The sequence below is a fragment of the Triticum aestivum genome, chromosome 7A (genome assembly GCF_018294505.1).
Source record: "Triticum aestivum cultivar Chinese Spring chromosome 7A, IWGSC CS RefSeq v2.1, whole genome shotgun sequence".
In the NCBI taxonomy this organism is placed as follows: domain Eukaryota; kingdom Viridiplantae; phylum Streptophyta; class Magnoliopsida; order Poales; family Poaceae; genus Triticum; species Triticum aestivum.
Window position 1 is genome coordinate 162,661,754 of NC_057812.1, and position 25,098 is coordinate 162,686,851.

A 25,098-nucleotide genomic window follows, 5' to 3' on the forward strand; every position below is an offset into this window, starting at 1 on the left:
ATGTAGTCGACGTTCACATGGCACCACTAGAGGAAAGACAACATACATCTCATCAAAATATCGAACGAATACCAAATTCACATGACTACTTATAGCAAGACTTCTCCCATGTCCTCAGGAACAAACATAACTACTCACAAATCATATTCATGTTCATAATCAGAGGGGTATTAATATGCATAAAGGATTTGAACATATGATCTTCCGCCGAATTAACCAACTAGCATCAACTACAAGGAGTAATCAACACTACTAATAACCCACATGTACAGGCTTTGGGACAAAGATTAGATACAAGAGATGAACTAGGGTTTGGAATGAGATGGTGCTGGTGAAGATGTTGATAGAGATTGACACCCTCCCGATTAGAGGATCGTTGGTGATGACGATGGTGATGATTTCCCCCTCCAGGAGATAAGTTTCCCCGGCAGAACAGCTTCGCCGGAGCCCTAGATTGGTTCCGCCAAGGTTCCGCCTCGTGGCGGCGGAGTTTCGTACCGTGAGCTTGCTTATGATTTTTTCCTGGACGAAAGACTCCATATAGCCAAAGATGGGCATCAGAGGGCTGCCAGGGGGCCCACGAGGCAGGGGGCGCGCCTAGGGGGGGGGGTAGGGCGCACCCCCACCCTCGTGGATGGTGGGTGTTCCCCATCTGGTACTTCTTTCGCCCAATATTTTTATATATTCTGAAACTTGCTCCCCGTGAAGTTTTAGGACTTTTGGAGTTGTGCAGAATAGGTCTCTAATATTTGCTCCTTTTTCAGTCCAGAATTCCACCTGCCGGCATTCTTCCTCTTCATGTAAACCTTGTAAAATAAGAGAGAATAGGCATAAGTATTGTGACATAATGTGTAATAACATCCCATAATGCGATAAATATCGATATAAAAGCATGATGCAAAATGGACGTATCACCAAACTTTACCAATTTTTTTCCACAAGGTCGTGAGAGCACGCCACAGGCACACATCGATTTTGATGATGTCCGGACTCCATCTGAATTTCCTGTAATTAAAATACCAACTAGGCCTACGCCAGTGGCCGCACCTCACGGCCGAAATGTTTGAAACTTCTCCCCGCTTCTCCAACAAACGGATGAAAATTCTTGCCAATCCATTTAAAGGCATTGCATGTATCTGGTTTGGCCTTTGAGGGCCATACGAACTCAACATGTACCTCAACCACATTGCCCGTACTATCATTACCATATTAAACCATATGCATTTTAGAGCTACTGGATTTATACCTACGAATTTCTTTAAGTTGTTTTCTTCATCTCTTTTGAGCTAAAACTTTTTGTAAGACTTGGTTAGTACTTATAAACTTATAATCTTCTAACCTATTTCTAGTGTGAGTTTTTAAGCCATTAAGCACAAGATTTGTCAAACGTCTCCCAGTTATCACTAAGTTATAACATTGTTTTTATATCTTTAAATCTTTTGACATGATCAATGACCGATTCATCATGTTATTGGTTAATTGATGTAATATCTGATAAATCAAGTTCATTATCGTTGTTGCTTAAAAAATTATGATGAAATTTTTGTTCTAGTTGGGACCATATGAGAATAGGGCCGTGTGTAAAGCAACAAACCGTGAAAATGCCGAGAAAATTAAAGATAAAAGAAGTAAACACACTTTCAACTCATTAAGAAACACGCCTCACCTAATTGCACCAAATATTGGCTAGCATGATCCCATGTTTTTTTCATACCCTCACCATTAAACTTAACAAAATTGGGAACCTGATTACCGTAAGAATATGAAACTTTGAAATACCTTACTCATAGCCTCCCTAAGTTTAGCCAAAGCTTTGAATTTGCTAATCAAACGCACTTGTAGTGATGGCATAGGTGGGGCTAGACTACCAACCAAGGGTTCGGCCGAGTCCTAACCAAGCTCATGCGTAGAGGTGGAGTAGCTAAATCTTGGTTCAACATTGCCACCAGACCTGACACACTCATGATTGGACTCCAGATGCCACTGGTGGAGCTACGGCTAGACTTGTATTGTGAAGGGAAATTTTCTAGGGTCCTCAGATTGGAAAATATCGTCTTTGCCCCCCCCCCCCCTCGAACATCTATATATTGTGATTCGCCCCCTCAGAAGATCTGGGCTAGCTCCGCAAGAGCCACACATTCGAGCAACTTCTCCCACTACTCATGGTAGATATTTGACGGTTGTGTGTTATACAATTATCCATCATCTCCTACATACTCCCCTATAAACTAATATAAGACCATTTAAATCACTACTTTAATGATCTAAACGATGTTATATTAGTTTACAGATGGTGTATATATGAGATTGTTGGACTTTCATACAAGAAAATGACTTCAATATTCGCCCAAAACCTAAAACCTACCCTGACTCATAGTAAGTTGGACAATCCAGCCTACAAGGACCTCTGGTCGCTGGATGGCGGCCACTTGTCCGGGTCACCTTGTTGGTTCATTGACGAAAGCATATTCCCGTGCACGGAGCATAAACAAAGCTGCGGCTGGTATGTTGGTTGCTGTGACAAATGGATCAGCATGACATGGCGTGAATCGCGAAGATAAAAAGACCATGGAAACAAGCTGCAGCTGGTTGTTGCGGGCCGTGGCGAACGCCCGTGACATGGCGTGAACCTCGAAGTGAAGAGCATTGTTTGTAACTGGACAAATCCTGTGGGTAGAGTTATCCCCTTGTCTTTTTCTGGAACAATCCCCTTATCTTATCTTCAATGTCAACTTGCATCCTTTCGTCACCGTGGCTACACCACTTTAGATATTGCGTACAAGCAGTATATTAGTAACGCGTCACCCAGCGTATCCAGAAAGCAATGTCCCCAACTGCCGCTAAAGATAAAAAGGGAAGAGAAGAGGCTCACCGCTCACCAGGCACTGCTAGTCTACGTCGACTATTCGTACTAATTCATCTCACTCTCGTCAGTTTTGGTCATAATTTCATATGTGCCCCGGTTTCATTAGTGAAACCCATTGCAAAAAATCACTTTGGAACCCGGGTGCATTGGAGCTCTATTTTTTGAACCGTGCCAAAATGCTATTTTGAAGTTTTAAAAAATTCTGAAAACAAATCAACATGTTTATATGAATGTATATTACACATGTGTAAATTTTGATGCTGAAATAAGTAACCATGTGAGTTACACAAAAATGACAAAATCATGATTTTGGAAAGATAAGCAGTGCATGCATTATTCACTATTTGGAAATCACCATTTTGTCATTTTTGTATAGGTCACATATTTACTTATTTCACCACCAAACTTTACACATTTGTAATATACATCCATATGATCACGTAGAATTTTTTTCAGAATTTTTTGAAAGCTAACAACAGCCTAACACAGAGCGCAAAGTACCCCACTTATCAAAAACCCAAAAGTCACACACAGCAACCATAAGACATACTCCCTCTGTTCCAAAATAGATAAACCAACTTTGTATTAAAGTTAGTACAAAGTTGGGTCGTCTATTTTGGAATGGATGGAGTATCCAGCATGATCATCTAAATTTTTTCACTCACTCCATGAAGTTCACCACAGTTGGATCATTTGGCATCTTCCCTTGGGAAACAAGCATTGTTGCTAAGTTCCCACAGGACCCAAATATAACCTCAGCTACTCCTATACCAAGATTTCATTGACTTCAGGATCATGAACAATTGCAGCCATCGATCCATTAGACTGCAGAGTTGACCGAACAGATGAAATGAAGAAAGGCATTTTTAATTTATTTTGTAAGGTATCACGGTACATGTTTGTGCCTAAAGAGTACTAGGAACTAAATAAATGCCAGCGATCCAATGAAACATGGCACTGATCATCAAACCACCTCAAGTTGGCCTTTGATCTCGAGCATGCAACAAAAATGGCAGGCCATGTGGCCGTGAGCTAGTCAAGTACTTTCTCCGTTCGAAACCGTGAGGCGCTTACATATCGCAAGACTTAGTTTTGACCCAAAAAATTAGATATTGAGTTGACACACAAGTGATATTAGCTATTCCAACAACATCCTTTCTGTATCACTTGCTGGTCAAACCTAAATTTTGACATGCATGAACGGCCTTACATTTTGCGATGAATTAAGTACTTCCAAATTCCAAAAAAATGGAGAATACTTTCAAACATTCTATAAAAGACAGCTAGTAGTGTATTCTGTATTCTAGCAACAATGAAACATTCTAGAAAAGATTGGCTAGTGTAATACAGTTAAGAATCCCTGCACAAATTCAGCTAAAACCAATATGAACATAAGAGAAAATTGACAAGATTCAGTTGTGCATTCGTCTTCTTATTTCAGATTCCAGTTTCAGTAGATTTTGATAGTTTTTATTTTTCCCATTGCATTGAGTTAACCTTTGACATTATGTACCAATTTTCTTTCGAAATTTTCATGACCATTAGATAAACTTACCAGAGTTGATACTTAGAAAAAACAAAAAGGGCATTTGTACCAGTGGCACTCCCTCTTGACTGTTGACTAAACTCCACACTGTGTGCATTCTGCTATATATATCCAAAATAAAGAGGTGACTACTTTTGGAGAGAGAAAATAGTTGGCAATTTTCGGAAAAAAGAAGCAGTCGATCACTTAACTAGTAGCTCATCACTATTTTAGACACCCGCTGCACCTCAGATCCTTGTTAACCTGTTCAAAAATAAGAGAGCATCAAGCCGTAGCATAGACCATAGTTATACAATTCGCGAGGCCTGTTCGTTCAGAGAGTTGTGGGAAATGGCAACACTATAGAGTGCAGACGCCATGTATCAAATACATACATTGCTCATCCAACAGCACCAAAACACTATATCCATGCACTATCATTCAAGTTTTAACAGTTCAAAAATATACATGATTCAGGTTTTATGTTCATAAATCTGTTCTAGTATATCCACTTCATATCACAGACAACCCTAACAGACCAAGAAGCAACACCATGACATGCAAGAATATAGATCTGGGGGTGCAAGTATTGAGCCGTTTGGCTTGCATTCTCAGGAATAGCAGTGCATACAAGAAACTCAGCATCAGACGTTACCTGAGCAACTACTTCTCTTCGGATCAATCCCCTCCGGCATCCTTCACGTTCACAGTGAACACGTATTCCTGATCAATGCCCAGATAGGAATCTGACATCAAGAAAACCATGAAATCCTTCTTCCCTGCTTCTGCGGGAGCGATGAACTCAAGCTTCAGGCGAGCCCTCTGCAGCACTGCAACCCACTTGATTGCCAGCAACTGGTCGCTGGAGCTATCACCAATCACGAGCCACCAGCCTTCCTGCCTGGGCTTAGGATACCTCGGGGCATTAACTGGCCCAACCTCAGAAGGCAAGTTCGTCATGTCACGCTCTAGAGTAACCTGCAAAGTTACATTGCCACTGGCTCTAATATCATCACCTTCAAGGACTTCATATGCCATTTCGATATCCGGGAACCGTTTGATGAATCCGATGATGTCCTTAAGCTGAGAGTTTGGTAACTGCAGCAGATTCTGCATCTTGTCTGCGCTCATCTCAGCAAGATCAAAGATGTTATCAATGCCATTTTCCTGGCATCTCCCAGTTAATTCCTTGGTGAAGTGGGGGAGTTGAAGCAGCACAGAATCACGATCCCACATGCCTTGTGTCACCATCTGACTAAGCTCCATTGCCTTAAGAGCCAGGCTGAGTCATCCATTGCTGGAGATAACATCAACCAATGACTTGATCAATCTAGGTGCAGGAAGGAGTATCTCCCGTTGGTCGGCTGCCAGGTTCCCTACAACCGTTTGCCTCGAGAAATGTGCTTGCAGCAGCGCGTTCGCCTTGATGTGTACATCATCATTCTTAGAATTCTCAGCAGAAAATCTCTGGTGACGAACTAGCGTCTCAATGGATTCTTCCTCACCTCGGCAACTTGGAAGCTCTGCATATTCTGATGCAGAAGCTAGAATCTCCAGGAGACCTTTGATCTTAGTCTTCTGGGTTATCATTGAACTGAACCGTTCGATAGTCTTGTAGCTGATGTAGTAGTACGAGGCTATGAGACCAAGGTTGAGGGGCTTCAGAAACGTATCCTCTTCTATAACCACACACTTGCTTGACTCAAGGTCGTCCAATACTGTCTCCACTAGCTCAGAAAGATGATCAGACACATGCCTGTGACCTATTCCCTGCAGATTGTACTAGTTAGGGTTCTTGGTCAGCCTCCGGTACATGAAAGTCCAAGTAAGATAATCCACAGCAGCTTGCTTGTTTTCTACAACACCACAAACAACTTCAGCATTCATATGATCATGCAAATTATGGTGAAGATGGCTCTCAACAGGGAAGGCCTCTGAAAGGAACTTCCTGTGGTATTCCTTGCGAGGTGCATGGCACAATATAACACATTTCCCTGAGTTATCTTGAAGAGGCCTGCTGGCATGACCCATCATTTGTAGCAGATCACTGACTGGATAGTCAGTGACACTGCCCCACCCATCAGAATACTGTGTTCCCATCACAACAACCAAATGGGAAGGCAGTGATCTTCCCCAGCACATTGTGCTGCTCACGACACACACTTGGATCTTCCCACAAAGGAACAGCTGAGTCACAACTTCCTGATCAAGATCACTTAGAGCCTCATGCAAGTAGCCTACACCACATTTCAGCGTATTTACAAGCGTTTCTTCATTGACACACCTCGTGTACGTATCCATCTCATCTTCTGACCCAAGAAGGAAAGGTGTTCCACAACCTTCAGCATTTGAGTATGTGCACAAGTTCAACGCAGTAAACCTTGCATGCTTCGTTGCTGGTACAAATACCAGGGCAGGCTTACCATGCTTTGCATACTGTCTGATAGCATTGTACGTAGGCTTTGCCATTGCTTGCATCCTTGCCTCAAAGTTTGCTATGTCCATACCCTGAATGTGTATTTCTGAAGGTACCGGCCGCACTGCTGGAGGGAAATTGAAAAGGCCATGAGAGGTGGCACCAATCCACTCTCCGAGATCTTTAGCATTCGCAAGTGATGCTGAAAGCGCTACGATCCGGATGTTGCTGCAGGTATGATTTGCAATACGCCTCATCCTTGAAACAATGATATCCAAAACATGTCCCTTCTCAGATCCAATTAGGTGAAGCTCATCGACAATGAATAAGCTGACCTGTTGGATGTGTTTCCTCTGTTTCCACCGGCGTGAGAGTGAATCCCACTTCTCAGGAGTGCTAATAATAATCTCCCCTTTATCAAGAAGCTTCAAATCACGTGCAGTTTCACCAGTTAGCTCAACTACACAGGCGAATTCTCCAAATTTCATCTCCCAGTCCCTGTATCTTTCTTTCGCCAGAGCTTCAATAGGCGCTATATACACAATTCGCATGTTGTTTTCACCAGATACTGCCTTTTGATGGTTCCTTAGTATCGCAAACTCCGCACATATGGTCTTCCCGCTGCCTGTTGGCGCAGCAACCAAAACACTATCATCACTGTTATACAAGACACTGAACACTTGAGTCTGAATGGGGTTGAAATGTTTCCAGGCACTATAAAGGCCTTCATATCGTGCATTCCTCAGTGCAGTAACAGGTAGTGGTTGCAGATCAAGCAATTCGGTTGGTGGAGCATGTTTGTCTGGAAGAACCAAGTGCCTAAATGAGACTGGAAGAATTGTCCAAGATCCAAGCCACTTGTCAGATACGACATGTATAAAGTACAGAGGGGGCAGTGGCTCATATATTGGCACTGTGAAATTAAGTGTATGATCTTCATTCAGCCATTGTTTCTTAAGCATGAAGTATTCATGGTGAAGAATGCACTCGCTGTCATTGTCCTCGACTAGAATCCAAAAAGGTTCAACATATCCATGTATCTTATCATCCCACTGGAAATCAGCTGTTAGAGTCAGCTCAAAACCCAAAACTGTACGAGTAATAGGTTGAACATGGGCTGAAAGGTTCAACTTTGGTAACTGGTGGATGCACTGGTGTAAACGCCTCCCCATCTTGGGATAACGGATCAGCTCGCCGATTTCCTGTGATGATAGGTCAAAATACCTCTCCCAAGCCAATTCCTTTTTCTCCAGTTTCATCAGGATTTCATTTGGAATGCCAGGAAACTGGCGCAAAGGATTTTGGACACTCCACATCTGCTTATCAATCATCGTGCAAAGATTCAGAGCCTTCTCTGCTAGTTGAGACCATCCTCTCTTCAAAACTATCTCAAATATTGCTCGTGAGAGGCGACCAGCACTCTGCATCATGGAGAATAAAAAATATATGTAAGAACAATAACTAAATAAGCAAGCAATTCAAATCAGGAGCTGCATTCAGAAGAGGGAACATGTTACCTGTTTGATATAGACCATATCAGAGCCAAGGGAGAGACCCTCTAGCTTAAGCCCAGAAATATATGCTTGCAGCAGAACATTGATCTTTGTGCTGGGCTCCTCCAAGCTCTCTTTCACAGGAATTGGCACACGATCCAAAAGCTTTTCCAGCTCCATCTTCTCATCTTTTCTGACACTAACATACTTAAATTCTTCACTAAGAGAGAACAATTGGCACAGCTCAATATAACCCATGGTAGGCTTCAGGTACTCGTTGTAAGTTGAAATAGTCCTGTGACTAATATAGTAATAACTAGAAATCCTCCCCAGGTCAGTAGCCTGAAAGTATCCAGTTCTCTTATCATACTTTATCAAATTGTTCCTATCCAACAGATTTGCAGCTGAGTGTACCTGCAGCAGCACAGAAGTACAGGAATCAGCAGTGGAACACGAGAACAATATTTTTTTTCTTGAGAAAACGCAAAGAGATTCTTGTGCTTCTTTGTATTGAGAAGATAGAGTTTATGTTACAATCCTCCTAGGAGGTACAATGAACAATATTAAAGCACAAGCATGCATCATCTTACGAATATATGGATGTAACACTTCCCTACAGCTTTGCACTAGTATCAAGATTGCTAGTTGACTACTTCAATTAACCGAGTTTCTTTGCTACTCTACGAACACTTCTAGTGACAAGACTCTGCTCCAAAGAGACAGCAGAACAAAATATGAACCACGCAAGCAGAGGCGCCTTTTGCTGTTCCCAGGGGCAGCATCCAATTATAAGTCATACCTTTTACTATGATGCTACTGTATAATTTGATGTAGCCATTTCACTGCATGGGAAATAACTTCATGCCAATTTAGTATCTGTAATGGCCCAAGGACGACTTGCTACATTCCATTGAAAACATAGTGTTGTATGAACGTAACATTTCATTGTACCCAGGAAAATTTTCAGGAGAGATCATTTAGGGTGCGTTTGGATCTTAGGCAAGGGCAGCTCCTAGCGTTGCCTGGCAAGGATACTCATTTTGTTAGGATAATAAAGCTAGCATATGATGGCAATTTAGCCTTTAACCGCCAGAAAAAGCTTGCCTGCGGAGGTGAGCCAATTCGGCTCTCCCGCAGTGGCAAAAAATACGATCATGGGCTATTTGGCAGTTAGTGATTCTATTTTGCGTCTTTCCAAACACACAGTCTTGCTTTTGACGACTCTAGCCGAAGAGGGCTAGGTTAACCTGGCCAAGCTAAGCTAGGTGAGCTAGCAAACCAAACACACCCTTATGCTCAACAACCGTTCGACACTAGGATTTAGAGAGGCCACAAACATATTCAGAAACAGCTTAGAAAAAACCTAAGAAACAGGTGGCAATACAACATGCAATTTGAGGATATATTCAAGCACAATAGCCAGCACAATGCTGGATAAAGAAAATAGACATGTAATTACTATGAACCTTAAAAAACAGAACATAAGTTTGGCATGTGCTTACCAAGTCGGCTCTCCTTTCATCTAGTGTTCTCTCTCTCTCCATGATATCTTAAGGTAGGCCATACAATGTTGGATTCCGGAGCATCCGGTGCTCCGGATGTAGAGGTAAGTGTATCCAAGCCACGAGCATGCCTCCTGGGCATTCTGAATAGTTCCTAAAACAATCTCTGCATTTAACTGATCGGCCAGTTTGGATATAAACTGACTCTCAATAGGCAGCTGTTGATTCATAAGAGACAGGTAGTATTGCAATTCACTGTGGCTTGTTAAGATTATACCCTCTCCATGTGTGTCATACTGAGGCCTGCCTGCACGACCAAGCATCTGCATGACATCTAGTGGACTTAGTTCTGTCCAAGCGCCCTTTTCTGAATTGTAAATCTGGGTACCCTTTATAATAACAGTGTGCGCAGGTAGATTGACACCCCATGCGAGGGTGGCTATCGAAATAAGGACCTGTATATGCTTATCAACAAAAAGTTTCTCAACAAGTTCACGGTCTACCCTTGCCAACCCAGCATGATGAATAGCAAACCCATATGGCAAAAGGTCTTTAAGGTCACTACTTTTGACAAGTTCTGCATGAGCACAAAGGATCTCTTGACTTGCACTGTCATCCTTCAGAAAGCGAGGCAACACGTCATTAGCCAACGCAGTGTCTCTGATGGCACGAGCAGTTTGCGCTGTCTCCTTCCTCGAGTGCACAAATATAAGCACTTGGTGCTTACCAGCAGCAGCCATAACCTTCTCATAACAAATCTCATTCATCAACTGAAACCTCTGCAGTGGCTTCTTCGCTGTGATCCCGATGTACTGTTGAGCTAGAGGGCAAGGTCGGTAACTGTTATCAAAATGGAAGAGACCGTCTGAGCGAACACGCAAGAATACCGCAATATCTTCATAATTTGGGAGAGTTGCAGAGAGGCCAACTAGGCGGATATGTTCCTTGGTCGTTTCAATCTGCCGTACTGTTCTAGAAACAATACTCTCCAGAACAGGCCCTCTGTTATCATGGAGTAGATGGATCTCATCAATGATTAGAAGCTTTACCATTTGAGTATAGATTCTATCACTTGATTTCCTTGTGACAATATCCCATTTCTCAGGTGTAGTGACAATTATCTGTGTCTCATCAATCTGTTGTTTGGTCAGGTTCTGATCTCCACTAAGCTCACTAACAGTGACATTGTACTCTTTCAGCCGCGCTGACAAATTTCCAACAACTTCAGCAACCAAAGCTTTCATCGGGGCCACATAGACAATTTTGTACTTTGTATTATCAAATTCACCATCCTTCATATGCAAACCAATCTGCTGAAGAATTGTAAGCACAGCCACATTGGTTTTCCCAGCACCCGTTGGAGCACAGAGAAGGATGTTATCTGGTTTGTAAAGGGCAGTATCATAAACCTTGCTCTGAACTCTGTTAAGTTGCGTCATCCCAGCAAAAGCTGGTCGGGCCCACTCTGGCATATCAGATATCTTCACGATCCTCTCTGCAGATTCATATGGCAGAGGTCGCAGCGCTGGCACATGGACTTCCTCATAACCCCTCTGAGGGGTTCTGAATGATCCTGGAGGAAGTTCACATTTTTTGTTGGACATCAAGAGACTGCCTTGGTGGAAAGAAAGGTTATCAAGATCAAGCAACTGCCTCTGGCCTTTCAACCATCCACTTTCGATATACCGATCAACTGCCTTACTATCTCTCGCACCATCAGTACCAGCACTGTCATTGTTGAGGAGCCTCTTAGCCTCATCCCTGATACTTCTCTCCAGATTCTTCTGCCTCTCCTTTGCAGATGCTCTCGTTGAATGTAGCTGCTCCAAAATTGGAGCTAATCTTGGGTCACTCATCATCTCTTCGGCTATCTTCTTCCGCTGTTCCTGATCTTCAGCCCTGGCTAAGAAGGTACACCAAACTATCTTGAGTCGGTTGTGAAGCAGCAATTTAATGAGATCAAAATTCTCGTGGTCCAGCAGCGTGACAAGCCGATTCTCGACATCTCTGTCATCACCCTCGGCGATCACCTTCAAGATCTCCTCGGCAAGCTTCTGGCTATGCTGGGGGTCAATATTTTCATATGCTTGTGATATCTTCCTCTGAAGCCAGTAAGCATCAATATCTTGCACGTCTAAAGTCAGACCCTTGTTGCAGCTCTGCATATCATCGTCATACAACTCACCATCCGTTTGCATAGTTCCAGGAACGTTCAACTCGACAAGGTCATCTTCATTCTCATCATCCAGCTCATCTTGCACCTGATCAAGACAAGCAAATGAAAACCCTGTAAGTTCATGTAAGATGCTTCAGTCAGGCAAACAACAAAGAAATTGTAGACAGAAGATTAAGCTAGATGTGCATACCTGATAAATGTTACTCTCCTCATCCTCATCATCTTCGAACTCAACAGTAATGCCAATATCATCATCGAGTGGCATGTCTGTGCCATCAGCAGAAGGCACACCGGCAGAATCGCCGGCCGCATCATGGAAATCCGTGATGAGCTTCCCAATGGAGACGAGCTGGCCGAACATCTGATCCGAGACAGGGTTGATGAGCTTCTCTATCACCTTCTTCTTGTCAGGGTTCCAGACCCTGTCGTCCTTGAGAGCGGCAAGCACCTCGTCCGCGGCATCCGCAAGCACGTCGAGGGGCTGCCCGCCGAGCTGCCGCTGGATGACGCTGAGCAGCGCCTCGTAGGCGGTGCGCGTCTCCCTGGTCCGGGGCATGTAGAGGGCGTCGTGGGCGAGCGAGAGCACGCTGTCCTCTGGCCGCACGGAGCCGCGGCGCATGCGCTTGGCGTCCCGGTGGGGGAGGTCGGCGGAGGCCGCGTCGCGCGCCTTCTTCCCGCGGGACCTGCCTCGCTTCTCCTCTAGCCCGGGAGGCCTGGTCCGGACGGCGCGGTCGCCGAAGCTCCTCGCGCGGATCCTGCCGCTGAGCGTCTGCGGCTCGCCGGTGGGCTCGTGATGCGCGTCGCGGGGGCGCGAGCCGGTGTTGACGACGAGGTTGGAGTTGGCGCCGTAGTCGTACTGCCTCGAGCGCGCGCGCGCCTCGGCGCCACCGCCCGGGCTCTCCATGGCTGCAGCTCGGGTCGCGGAAGAGCGGGGAGGAATTAGTTGGCACCCGCCCAATGTGGGTCGAATCGGAGAGGCCGGGCTAGGTTTGGGAGGGAGGAGGGAGGGCTCGTTACCTTGGGTTCGGCTAGTGGAGCGCCGGCTCAGCGCCTCCCCGTCGACGGGCGGCTCATGGAGGAGCTGCGGCGTCCGGTGTCGGCGCGTCGGGGGCGGGGAAGAGGGGTTTGGGGTTTGATCTGTGGCGACGGTGCGGGAGACTGGTGCTATAGGAGACGAGCCATGGTCGGTTGGAGGCGAAGCGCGCGAGCCATGGCGAATAAGGCCTTTACTAACTCATTGCGCGCGCAACCAGTATCGGGGCCGTCCCTGCGCCTTGTGATCCGCGCGAGCCTGGCCCACATGGCCCCACCGTGATATGGTGATTTCTGTTTTCTCGGCGAATACGAAGCGAATACATGTCCTATCGTATCTGGCTCCTATGTACGCTCCACCCTAGCCCGTACTCGCCTACTTCCCCCGTCCACTACCCCCGTGGACGTGACCAGGCTGCCCCATCCACCAAGCCGGACGCAGTTCAAATTTCGAATCTCATCAGGCTGCCCATCCACCAAGCCAGCCGCCCCTGGATCTCAGATCTCGTGAGGCCATTACGATTCAGGAATGAATCGCGGTTGCGCGTCATTCACGGATCTCCTCTTCAGGTTTCTCCTCTCACAGATCCTCTTCTTCTTGCTTCGTATTATCTAGCAAATCCTCAAATCTTCATCTTCTCCTGTTCTTGGGCAGTTTTTGTTCCCAACCGGTCGCAGCCGAGGGCGTCCCAGATCCGGCATTGCTAGAGGAAGGGGAGGGAGACGACGAGTGCGGGGGTGGAGGGGATTATGGTGTTAATGACTCTCCTTACTCAAGTTCTGCATCTCAAGTTCATGAAGCCACGGAAGATTTTCTCAATGTCCCAGATTGTGACAACACCAACAGTTACCAGGAGCCTCCATCTGAATCCCAGCGCACTCCAATGCCGTGGCCTCAAAGGTACAAGCTAAATCCATCTGAATCCCAGCCATGCTAGTCATCTTATTTCAGTAAAGTACCTAGCCTGATGAAGCATTGAGGATTCTGGACAGCGTTTTTTATTTCAGTAAAATTGTTGCCTTGATGAAAAATCAAGTAGACGTAAAATAATTTCCAAAACCAGCATGGTGGGAGCATCACGGGTTCAGTCTCTATCATGGACATTCACATGATAAAGGAGAAAGAGCTTTACCGGGTTCTGCTGTTTGCTGTCAAAAGCTTGTCTATCTTGGTCCCAGTCGATGATCCAAATTCTGTTTTGTGTTAAGGACTCATAAACTCGTCTATTGGTTTCAGTACATTTAATAGTCAGAATTTGCCTGCTTTTTTGCTGGTTGTTATACTGTCAAACATGCAGGATACACAGTTCATTATTTTGGAGCAAGTTGGTTATTACATATTAGTCAGATTCTATTTTCGAAGGGGAGCCTTGGCGCAGTGGTAAAGCTGCTGCCTTGTGACCATGAGGTCATGGGTTCAAGTCCTGGAAACAGCCTCTTACAGAAATGTAGGGAAAGGCTGCGTACTATAGACCCAAAGTGGTCGGACCCTTCCCTGGACCCTGCGCAAGCGGGAGCTACATGCACCAGGTTGCCCTTTAGTCAGATTCTATTTTCATTCCAAGTGTGGTTAACATCTCAATCATATGTAGGATCCGTCTTGGTAAGATACCTGACCGCCGCGCCTCATTGTCGGGAAGGAAAAGTGCTTTGGAGAAGGCCATGAGAAACTTTGCAGATAAGAAGTCAGGTATCGTTGTCAAGCCGGAGATCAGTCAGGAATTTGACTCTCTCGACGAAGCGTACGACTTCTACAACCTATACTCTTGGGAGACTGGTTTTGGCATCAAGTATGGGCAATGCAGAAGAAATGTTGACAAGTGCAAGATTGTCCAGGACATAGTATGTGGATGCGCGGTGAGTTATATCACACACTTTGCCCACATGTGCACTTGCATTAATAGTCAGTGTATAATGACTGATCTTCTCGTTCGAAAACTCCACATTTACGACTGACTGCTTTTGTTCACCACCACTTTATCAGGGGAAACCACGTAGGGAGAATTCACATTCAGTATGCTGCCAATGTCCTGCACTTATAAGGTTGCATCGCACATCAGACCATGGCTGGTTCATTCATGACATGAAGTATCAGGGGAAACCACGTAGGGAGAATTCACATTCAGTATGCTGCCAATGTCCTGCACTTATGAGGTTGCATCGCACATCAGACCATGGCTGGTTCATCCATGACATGAAGTATGAGGTTGCAGCCGGCATCGTCTATGAACAACTTTGTTAGGCAGTACCAGAAAATATTGTTCGACCGCCAATCAGAGGAAGATTTTCAAGAGAAGAAGACTCGTGTGGTAAGCCATAGGAAAAACATCATACATAGCATTGTTTTTAACCTTGAACTGCATATGTAGAAATTTTCATATGAAATTGATGGGCCACCGGTGTTTTCAGGGTGGATTTGTTTTTAACCTTGGAGTGCCACTAGAATACCATGCGAGCAAGGTCTATACTGCAGCTATGTATGAGCTGTTTCAACACGCAATTTACTTGTCAGGGTCATATGTGTTACAAGAGGCATGTCGGACAGAGCTAGGTGTGGTGTACGTCGTTAACCACATCTATGCAGAGAGGAGGCAAGCTTGGTCCAGGACACAATATCATGTTCTGTTTGATCAGGAATCTGGAGGATATTTATGTGAGTGTGGTCTTTACTCACACATGGGCATGTTGTGTTGCCATGCTATCCGGGTAGGTCAAAATGAGTCATTTTATCATTCATTGTATCTGAGTTAGAGCTTACTTGCGATGCTATAAGATTCTAGTAGCTGGGTTCAAGTTCAGTACACTAAATATCAGAACGTAGGATAGCATGGGCTGTTACAAAAATTGTATAACCTCCTTTAAATTCAGTACACTTACACTCATGTTTTTACTCTGCAAGCACAGATTAAAATGTGATCCATATCTAGTGTGTTTATTTGACCACACATCTATTTTTCTTTCCGTAACAGGTCATGCTAAATCTGGGAGTTAGGGAGATCCCTCATGTACACATCATGAAGAGATGGACAAAGAACGCTTGTGAGAACCTGCCAGAGCATCTGAAGATATATCAAGCAGGCAATTCTGCACTGAAGGACGCAACTTACCGACACTCCAGCTTGTACAGTAAGGCGCTCGAGATTGTACAGATGGGGGATAAGAACACCGAAGCTTATGGAGCTGCAATGAAGCAGTTACTAGATGCAATAAGTGTTCTAAACGATACCAACCAGGAGAGTGATGGGCTAGGATTACATGATCAGGCAGCGGCTCCAGTCCATGACCAAGATACGCCTATTACACCAGGAGCAAACAAACTGTCAGGATCGATGAATGTTGTATCATGCAAGAGGGATCGAGGCAGGCCAACAAATGCAAGAGCAAAGCCAGGTTATGAAAATGTCAGTAAACCAAGAACAAAGTTTTGCTCTATTTGTAGAGGGAGGGGTCATAAAGCATCTAAATGCCCCTCATATGGAGGCGCAACAAAGAAGCAAAGGAAAGTCCCGAAATGTACCAAGTGCGGCCTGGAAGGCCATAAGAGGAACAACTGCTCTGGAAGTTTGTTCGGCGTCTTCCAATGAGAATATCATGTTGGAGATAGCACTGCCCACGGAATTTGTGATATGCCTGGCTTGTGCTTTTTTTTTGCTAGCGAAGGTCTCGTTGTGCTGTTGACAAATATGAAAATTCATATTTCCATGGAACAATCAGGTTTTTTTGTGGCCAAGTAGTGAACATGTTTAATTCAAGACATGTAAACTTGGCAATGTTACAGGGATGTGTAAAGTCTGCCATTGTACTGATGTGAGTACAAAGTGCAACTAAAAATATGAATTGGATGTTCGTTTATGACAAAAATTCATATGATTTTTATTCCATCTTTCATATGTTGCTCCCACAACATGTTTGGAGACACAATATCCTTGATCTGCCACATGAAATGGGTTGAGACTTGAGAAAACTGAAACATATAGAACACAGTGCACCCCAAATAGACACATTTTGCTTAACATAAACATCATTCTTCAGATTACACAAAAGGAATTGGTAGCGGATAGCACAATATTAATTAAATTGTTCACGAACAGCACATCAGCTCGAGCAGGGCAACAACAACTGATAAATACTAAGCTGCAAGCTTGCTAGCTAGAAACAGGAGGAACACTAACAAAATCACACTAAAAAGCATCCGCTTCTGCTGTCCATTTGCCTTTTCCTTGAGAAGGGCTTCAGTCTTACCCAACTTTTCTTCGAGAGCCTTATTTCGTTCCTTCGTCTTGCGCAATGCATCCCGCAAAGAAATATTAGTGGAGCTTCGTTCCTCAATCCCCATTTCAAGGTCCGCGTTGACTCAATTGAGCCGAGCGTTCTCCCTCCGCAGGTTGTGCACCGTGTCACGCAAATCGACCAAAAGTTGGCGAAGGAATGGTGTAGTAGGGTCATCAAACCACTTGCAACCTCCGTCCTGGGGAAAGAAAGTTTGCCAACTATATGAGGGAGAGATAGATTCAGCAAGAAACAAGAACAAGATAGATGCAAACAAATGCTTACACGAGATTTTTGGCAGTTCAGAAACCTGCGACCAGGGTTAGCGTTGGTCCAAGAGATTCTCCTCGCCCCTTTCTCTTCGCACCAGCAATTCGAAGCTGGCTCATATGCTAGCGCGTGCTCACGGTAAGGAATCGGAGATGGGTTGGGATAGTAGCCAACATCTCCAGCATTGGAGGACGAGCGCGCCATCTGGGATACAACAAGCCTGCAGCCCAACCAAAGATTCAGATCAGAGATAGGGTTAGGGTTGGGGAGGACGAGGGGATCTTGTGGCTACGGCTTCAGGTGGTGGGAGAGGGTGAGGTGGTTTGGTGGTGGGAGGGGGGAGGGGGAGACTGGTACTGCTAGATACCACAGTATGAGACGGGTATGTAATGTTCTTTGGAAAAAAAAAATGCGGGAGATAATCTATCTTGGCGTGACAACCCCTGGTTAGTGTTCCTCCTGTTTCTAGCTACTGGGCAGCCCAACCAAAGACCGCGCAACGACTTTGACGGTTAGAGCGTCTCTAGTGGCCTGTCTAAATTTGATAGTCTATATCTACATATACAAAATGGTGTAAAAAGATTTTCTTTTAGATAACCTAAGTTTTCCAGTGGATTGTCTATATACATGATGTCTATATTCTCTTTCATATATATTAATAGTATCTTTTAGCATCTATATTTTCTAAAAATCTTATGTTGGTCATTTCTGAGTTGTTCTCATTTATTTTTTTCATCCGCAATACATATAAAGGAGAAAATAAACCAGCCGCGAAATTATTTTAGGTTCAACACTAGCAACACCCTATATAATTTACGAGAAATAAACAATAGCAACAGGTTCAACCTTGATGAGGCGGCGGTCCAGGCGCAACAGTCTCCGTGTCCAACGCTGGCGCGGCCGCCTCCCTGCCGACGTCCTCCAATTGCTCCGAATTGGTGAATGGCTTAGCTCATGAGCCAACATTTTTGGTTTAGACATTGTGGGTTGGTTGTCTAAATGTGAACGTCGGGTAGTTAGTTTGGACATTGTCTAAATTTTAGACGACGCAATAGACAAGCCACTGAAAACATTTTTTACCATTTGCACAAGCCACTAGAGATGCTCTTAGGTCGTGATTTTTGAGATGATGGCGCTCAGATGATTGCTTGTGTGTGATATATATAGCGGAGGTACGACAGTTCCGGGCGCAGGTGCGTTGGCCATTATAGCATCTGGTCCTAACCGATGGCCCGAATTTTGACGCCGTGTGGCAGACGCGATAACAAACCGACATAGCGACGTGGTCGGAGCAAATGGAAGGAGTAAATAGTTCATAGCCAAATTCGCCATGGTCGCAATACGGCGGCGGCGTCCCTATACAGTAATGATTTTTCTCACACTCCCATTCCCATCTCGTGCGTTCAGTATTGGACGGAGGACTCGTGCAGTAATGTATAGGCATGGTCATACAATGCCGTCCCAAGGAGATAGACGTCTCCAATATAGTAATGCTTCTACACCAACAGTTACAAGGAGCCTCCATTAGTGCCGTGATAACCCCTGGTTACAAGTCATACAAGTCATATAAGACATATTGTGTCGCTTACCAAAGACCGCGCAACAACTGTGACGGTTAGGTCGCGATTTTTGAGATGATGGCGCCCAGTTGATTTTTTGATTGTGATATATATAGTGGAGGGACGACAACTCCGGTGCAGGTGCGTTGGCCATTATAGCATCTAGTCCTAGCCAATGGCCTGAATCTTGGCACCGTGTGACAGACACGATAACAAACCGACATAGCGTCGTGGTCGGGGCAAATGGAAGGAGTTCATAGTTCATGGCCAAATTCGCCGGCACTATACAGTAATGATTTTTCTCACACTCACATTCCCATCTCGTGCGTTCAGTATCGGACGGAGGACTCGTGCAGTAATGTATAGGCATGGTCATACAACGTCGTTCAGTATCGATGGTGCTCCTTTGTCTAGTGATGAAAGGATCTTATCTCATGTTTTACTAGTGCATATTTATTCCGAGATAGACGTCTCCATTACGCTACTTACGTTTGACTAGTGCTTTTTTGATCCGAGATGAAGGACTTTATCAAGAGATGATACCGCTCGACCATGCCACGGTATTTAAGCACATCCGGAGATTATATGATTCGAGACGAAGTACTTTAGTGAGTAGTTTGATAAAGTGCACATAATTTCTTTTTAATAAAGTCGTTCATCTTGAGCACAAAAGGACCCATAAAACTACCCTATTACCCATCAGACTTTATCAAGAAGTGGAAATGATCAACCACGCTATGATACTTAAGCATATCTGGAGCTCATATGAGTCGGGATGAAGGACTTCATCAAATAGTTGGAGTGAATGCCCATGAACATTATTCATGTGGTTCGAGATGAAGAACTCATATGGCTCAAGACGAAGGACTTTAGAAAAAGAGTTAACATTGTTCCTGCATACCCGGTGTGTTCGTGTACAAACATGAAGGACTTTACATAATTCATTGGGCGACTACACAAGGATAGTTTCACGCATGACAAACTTTAATATAGGATGCCCGGTGCTTTCGTGTTCACGAAGGACTTTACTGAAAGCATCGGGCGATTGCACAAAGATAGCCCCCCGCTTGATGAACTTTAATCCCACATACTCGGTGTGTTCGTGTACAAATATGAAGGACTTTAGATAATTCATTGGGCGACTGCACAAGAATAGTTTCCCGCATGACAAACTTTAATATAGGATGTCCGGTGCTTTCGTGTTCAAACACGAAGGACTTTACTGTAACCACCGGGCGATTGCACAAAGATAGCCCCCTTTTGATGAACTTTAATCCCGCATACCCGGTGCGTTCGTGTACAAACATGAAGGTCTTCAGATAATTCATTGGGCGACTGCACAAGGATAGTTTCCCGCATGACAAACTTTAATATAGGATGCCCGGTGCTTTCATGTTCAAACACGAAGGACTATACTGAAAGCACCGGGCGATTGCACAAAGATAGTCCCCGCTTGATGAACTTTAATCCCGCATACCCGATGCGTTCGTGTACAAACATGAAGGACTTTAGATAATTCATTGGGTGGCTGCACAAGGATAGTTTTCTGCATGACAAACTTTAATATAGGATGCCCGGTGCTTTCGTGTTCAAATACGAAGGACTTTACTAAAAGAACCGGGCGATTGCACAAAGATAGTCCTATTGGATTATGGATGGGCTTAGGCCCATATAAGACACTAATCCCTGGTTAATCTTGAGGCCCATGTATGAGATGGCAGGTGGTGGAAAGTTTAGTCCCACCTTGCTAGTTGAGGAGAGTTGAGACCCCTTTATAAGGGCTGCTCTACCACTTGCCATTGGGAGCTTGGGAAGAGGAGTGGTACACGCGCGCTCCTCCTCCTCCGCCGTCCGTCTCGCCACGCCTCGTCACGAGGCGCGCGCCACGGGTTGCGGATTGCGGGAATGAGCCGAGCCGAAACTTATTTTTGCCGCTCAGGAATGAATTAATTAATCAGGGATTAATTAACGAGTCGCTAACATGTGGGCCATTGTCCAAGACGTTGGACTGTGGGCTCACTTGCGTTGCCAGGATTCGTCGACCCCTTGCCGAGACCCTCGTTGCCGTGATTCGTCGACCCCTTGCCGGGGTGCGACGCTTGCCGGGAACAACGACTCCCTTGCCGGGAGTGGGCCGACTCAGTCGTGGGCCCCCGCAAGGCCCACGACTTTCTTTCTTACGGACTATATAAGAAGGCTCTGGCCAGTGAAGTAACCTAGTTCGGTTCAGGGGCGAGCCCACGTTGTGCCAGAAGGTAGCACAGGACACCGGGTAAAAAAATGTCTTACATTATACCTATAGAGCCCATGTACCCTGGGACACCCCTAATTTTTCTAGAGGGACACCCATACAACTCCACCCAGCACAACTCAAGTGCAGCCCAGCGCGTGACGAAGGCCCAGTCCAACCTGTCTAATGCGCGGCAGTAGATCGATCGATCAATAGATCCATACGTGATTTCCTATTCGTCTGCTACATGCTGCGCTCTGGGCCCTTGACCTTTGGCTTTCGTCCGTATCCCCCCGTACGCCGTACTCGCCGCCTATCGCCATATCACGGCGAGTCGTCGAATCAGCGGAGAAAAGAAGGAACAGGTACGCTGCATCAGTCCCCAAACCCAATGAGGTCTGCCTCAGCCTCTATTGCATATCCGGTTCTAATTATTGCTTTTTTCTCTAACCCTAGGGAATTAGGGCTACTGAATAAGACTAAAGATTTTGATTGTATTGGGTAATTGGACTATTTTAAATAATTTCGCACCGAGTGGAGACCAATATTGCAACACTCTAGGACGGCAGCACAATATCAAATAATTTTTATGTTACAACCGTGCAATTGCAATTCAAGTATTCTGTGTGTACACATGATTCATAGTTCTTTTCTTCCTTGCAAATTTTAATTATTTGAATAAATTACAAATTTCAGGTGAAGCTCGGTTTATTGAAAGGTTTCTAAAAAAGAGGAGAACCTCAGTGCAAGATGAAAATGTTGGTCTGTCACACGAACATAATCAGAATGATGTCTCTTTCTCGCCACCATCAGATGGACAAAGTAATGCCTCACCGCACGAACGGGATTAATGTCCCGCCCCGCCATCACCACATGGACAAAATAATACCTCCAGATATGGAGTTCTGCCAATAATACAAGGAATTCATTTCAAGCTGAAGAAGAGATCAATTGGGAAGGAAAAAAAATTGATCGAGGTAAAAGGAGAAGCATTGATGAGTACCATCCAAATCAGCAAGATTTGGTAAGAAGGAAATATTTGGCCAATGGGCCTTCTCAACCTTGTACTTATTCTTAAGTGGATTGTTCTAATGATGTTATTGATTGGTTGCTTCAAGAATTTGATAATAGCTTCACGGAGAAAAATTATGAACTGCTTGTTTGCTCGGCGACTTTGAGCCCAAATGAATTATTTCGTGATTTCAACATAGTGCATTTGATGAGTCTTGCTAAATTTTATCCAAAATATTTTGATGATGGAGAACTCAGGGACCTTAGACATCACCTTCATCTTTACATTGTTGTGTCCGAGCAAGATGATCGCTCCTCTGGTTTAAGTAATATTTGTGAGCTCTCTCAAAAAACGGAGACAAGAAAACATGTTGTCTATCCCTTGGTTTATCAGACTTATTATTGCACAACTATAATTAATATTTTTCTAAGTGGTTTTGCTTCTTTTGATTTGTAGGCAATCAAGATCTAGTGTTGCATTTTCTTGTCATCGGTGATACTTTATCCAGAATCTGGACACTTTTGTTCTTCTTCAACGTTCAATTTCCTGCTATCAACTAATATTTCAAGTGAAACTCTTTATTTTAGATCTCTCATAAGCATATTCAACGTTATATTGTATTCTTGGTATATTGTTTGTTATAAATGTGTTACTTTTATCTACATAATTACATGAGATCGACATATATGTGATAGAGATGGGACCCCGGGTCATTTTTGTCCTGGGTTCGCCCCCGGTTCGGTTGACTCACTCCCTCTCGTGTGACTTAGCCATCATCTACTGTTCCTCACTCTGTGTTGCCTCCGGCGATACCATCCCGACGACCGCGTGCAAGGCCGGTCGGGAGAGCAGGTGCCTCCGGAATCCTGTCATTCGAGATCCTGCGCAGGAGAACGGCAATGAGGTTTTGGGGAGCGTCTCGACGCGACTGCTCCCGATCCGTCCCCAACTCTGTTCGCCTCTGCTTCCACTACTTCCTCTGCATCGACACCATGGCCGACGACGCCGCCGCTAAGAAGAAGGCCACGGACGACGCCGAGGCTGCTGCTGCAGCCGCCGCGTTGGCTTGGCCAACCGGAGGGTATGATCTGTTCATCCCTCGTTTACTCATACTTATGCTAGCCGTATATGTGCTGCTCATAGAAGGTTCGATTCTATGTTCTGTACGTGCTAGTATGCTTAGGTATTGCTATGAGATGCATACCTTTTATGCCATGCTTACTGCTTACTCGTGGATAAGTCTAATCGGAAAAGTGCTAATATTTCCAACAAGTCCCCCACTTAATAAACTTTAGTCCTGCATACCCGGTGCGTTCGTGTACAAACACGAAGGACTTTACATAATTCACTCGGCGACTGCACAAGGATAGATCCCCGCATGACAAACTTTAAGATAGCATGTCTGGTGCTTTCGTGTTCAAACACAAAGGACTTTTCTGAAAGCACCGGACACTCATATGGTGTTCGACGAAGGACTTTTCCTTATAGTGTGGTTATTCATCTAGAGGGCATTTATATAACAATTTCTTGAAAACTTCCATTCATTGGGCTTTTTGGATACTAACCTTTATATCACATATCACCGTGGATGCATGCCTCTTGCTCTCGACCACCAGTAACTTTAATGCTATAGTGATTGGTCATGTTAGTCAGGCTCTTTGGAAACAAATTCTACAATGATCACGATGTCTACGACAAAAGGCCTGCAACTAAGGATATAAACTGCCAAGGTAGAAGTCCGAGTTGGATCTCATCAACTTCAACTACAAATCATGAAGCGCTGGCATGTCCAAAATATTATAATACTATCTTCATTCCAAGGTAGAAGAACTTCAACTACAAAGGATTCGTAGCGCCACCTTTAACTACGAATTGAAGTTTCGGATTTTGCACAGAGTCAGCCCAGTTTAAGTTTGATCAAGCCTATTAAAAATATTAACATCTGAAGCATCAAATTAATTTCATTAGATTCTTTACGGATTATTTTTTATTTGTCGTGAAAATGGATGTATCTAGATATATTTTAGTTTCAGATACATCTATTTTTATCTATTTCTTCGACAAATATTTCCGTATATAGTAACAATATACGGAAAATACACAGGAGCTCTTGGGTGCTCCACAGCCCTATATAAAAATTAATCATAAAAAATACCCAAAAATAAAAAAAAATCTGAATTTTGGGATACTAAATTTGGGTCCCCGATCTACTTCCGTGTGAAATGTTATGAAAAAATACCAAACGTATCCGTGGCGAACGAAATACTGTGCGCTGCGCAGCAACTTGAGATCACCGCACATTTGATGGTACGGCCAAAAAAATACCAAAAAGCGTCTTGGCTAGCAAAGTGCGCTGCGAAGCAACCAGCGGCGGAGCCAGCGTAGAGCTATTGGGTTCAAGTGAACCCAATGAATTTTGCTTGATACGTTTGTATATATACGTATTTACGCGACATGAACCCAGTAAAATATCTTGTCTGACCCCAACAAATATACCTCACGTGGAACAAAGGGCCCAAAGGCAACAGCCCACTAATCCATTCACATGCCTAAACCATGAGTCCGTGAGTCACGCAAACATGCAGCCACACGCGGCACGCCTCATCTATCGTCTGTTTTTTTTCATCATTCGTCTTTTCGTTTCTTTGACTCCCATCTCGCCTCTTCGTGTTGCTTGGCGACTCGGCCACCGCCGCATGACCATGGCAAGCAGGCAGCCGCAGATCGACATCGGCAACAATTAAATCC

At 44.5% G+C, this 25,098-nt stretch overlaps 1 protein-coding gene, 1 long non-coding RNA gene and 1 pseudogene across 2 annotated transcripts; 1 reads left to right on the forward strand and 2 right to left on the reverse strand.

The window, feature by feature from the left end:
- Positions 1-4,441: 4,441 nt before the first annotated feature.
- LOC123150048 (DExH-box ATP-dependent RNA helicase DExH12-like) lies at positions 4,442-13,253 on the reverse strand (annotated as a pseudogene).
- A 77-nt stretch (positions 13,254-13,330) lies between these two features.
- On the forward strand, positions 13,331-16,886 carry LOC123150049 (uncharacterized). Its single transcript, XM_044569845.1, has 6 exons — positions 13,331-13,580; positions 13,666-13,911; positions 14,603-14,867; positions 14,995-15,319; positions 15,420-15,716; positions 15,980-16,886. Exons 1-4 carry the CDS (start codon positions 13,540-13,542, stop codon positions 15,250-15,252), a joined length of 810 nt encoding a protein of 269 aa, XP_044425780.1. The 5' UTR covers positions 13,331-13,539; the 3' UTR covers positions 15,253-15,319; positions 15,420-15,716; positions 15,980-16,886.
- Positions 16,887-16,994: 108 nt separating this feature from the next.
- LOC123150050 (uncharacterized) lies at positions 16,995-17,947 on the reverse strand. Its single transcript, XR_006474926.1, has 2 exons — positions 17,565-17,947; positions 16,995-17,478 (listed from the first exon to the last, which is right to left on the reverse strand). It is a non-coding gene; the product is annotated as an uncharacterized lncRNA (long non-coding RNA).
- Positions 17,948-25,098: the final 7,151 nt, after the last annotated feature.

What these genes read in the sequence shown, in the direction of transcription:
- LOC123150049 (XM_044569845.1), top strand. Translation starts at nt 13,540, where the DNA reads ATGAATCGCGGTTGCGCGTCATTCACGGATCTCCTCTTCAG. An exon ending in TTCACGGATCTCCTCTTCAG is followed by an intron (nt 13,581 to 13,665) that starts GTTTCTCCTCTC and finishes GTTCTTGGGCAG; the next exon opens with TTTTTGTTCCCAACCGGTCG. An exon ending in ACATAGTATGTGGATGCGCG is followed by an intron (nt 14,868 to 14,994) that starts GTGAGTTATATC and finishes CCACTTTATCAG; the next exon opens with GGGAAACCACGTAGGGAGAA.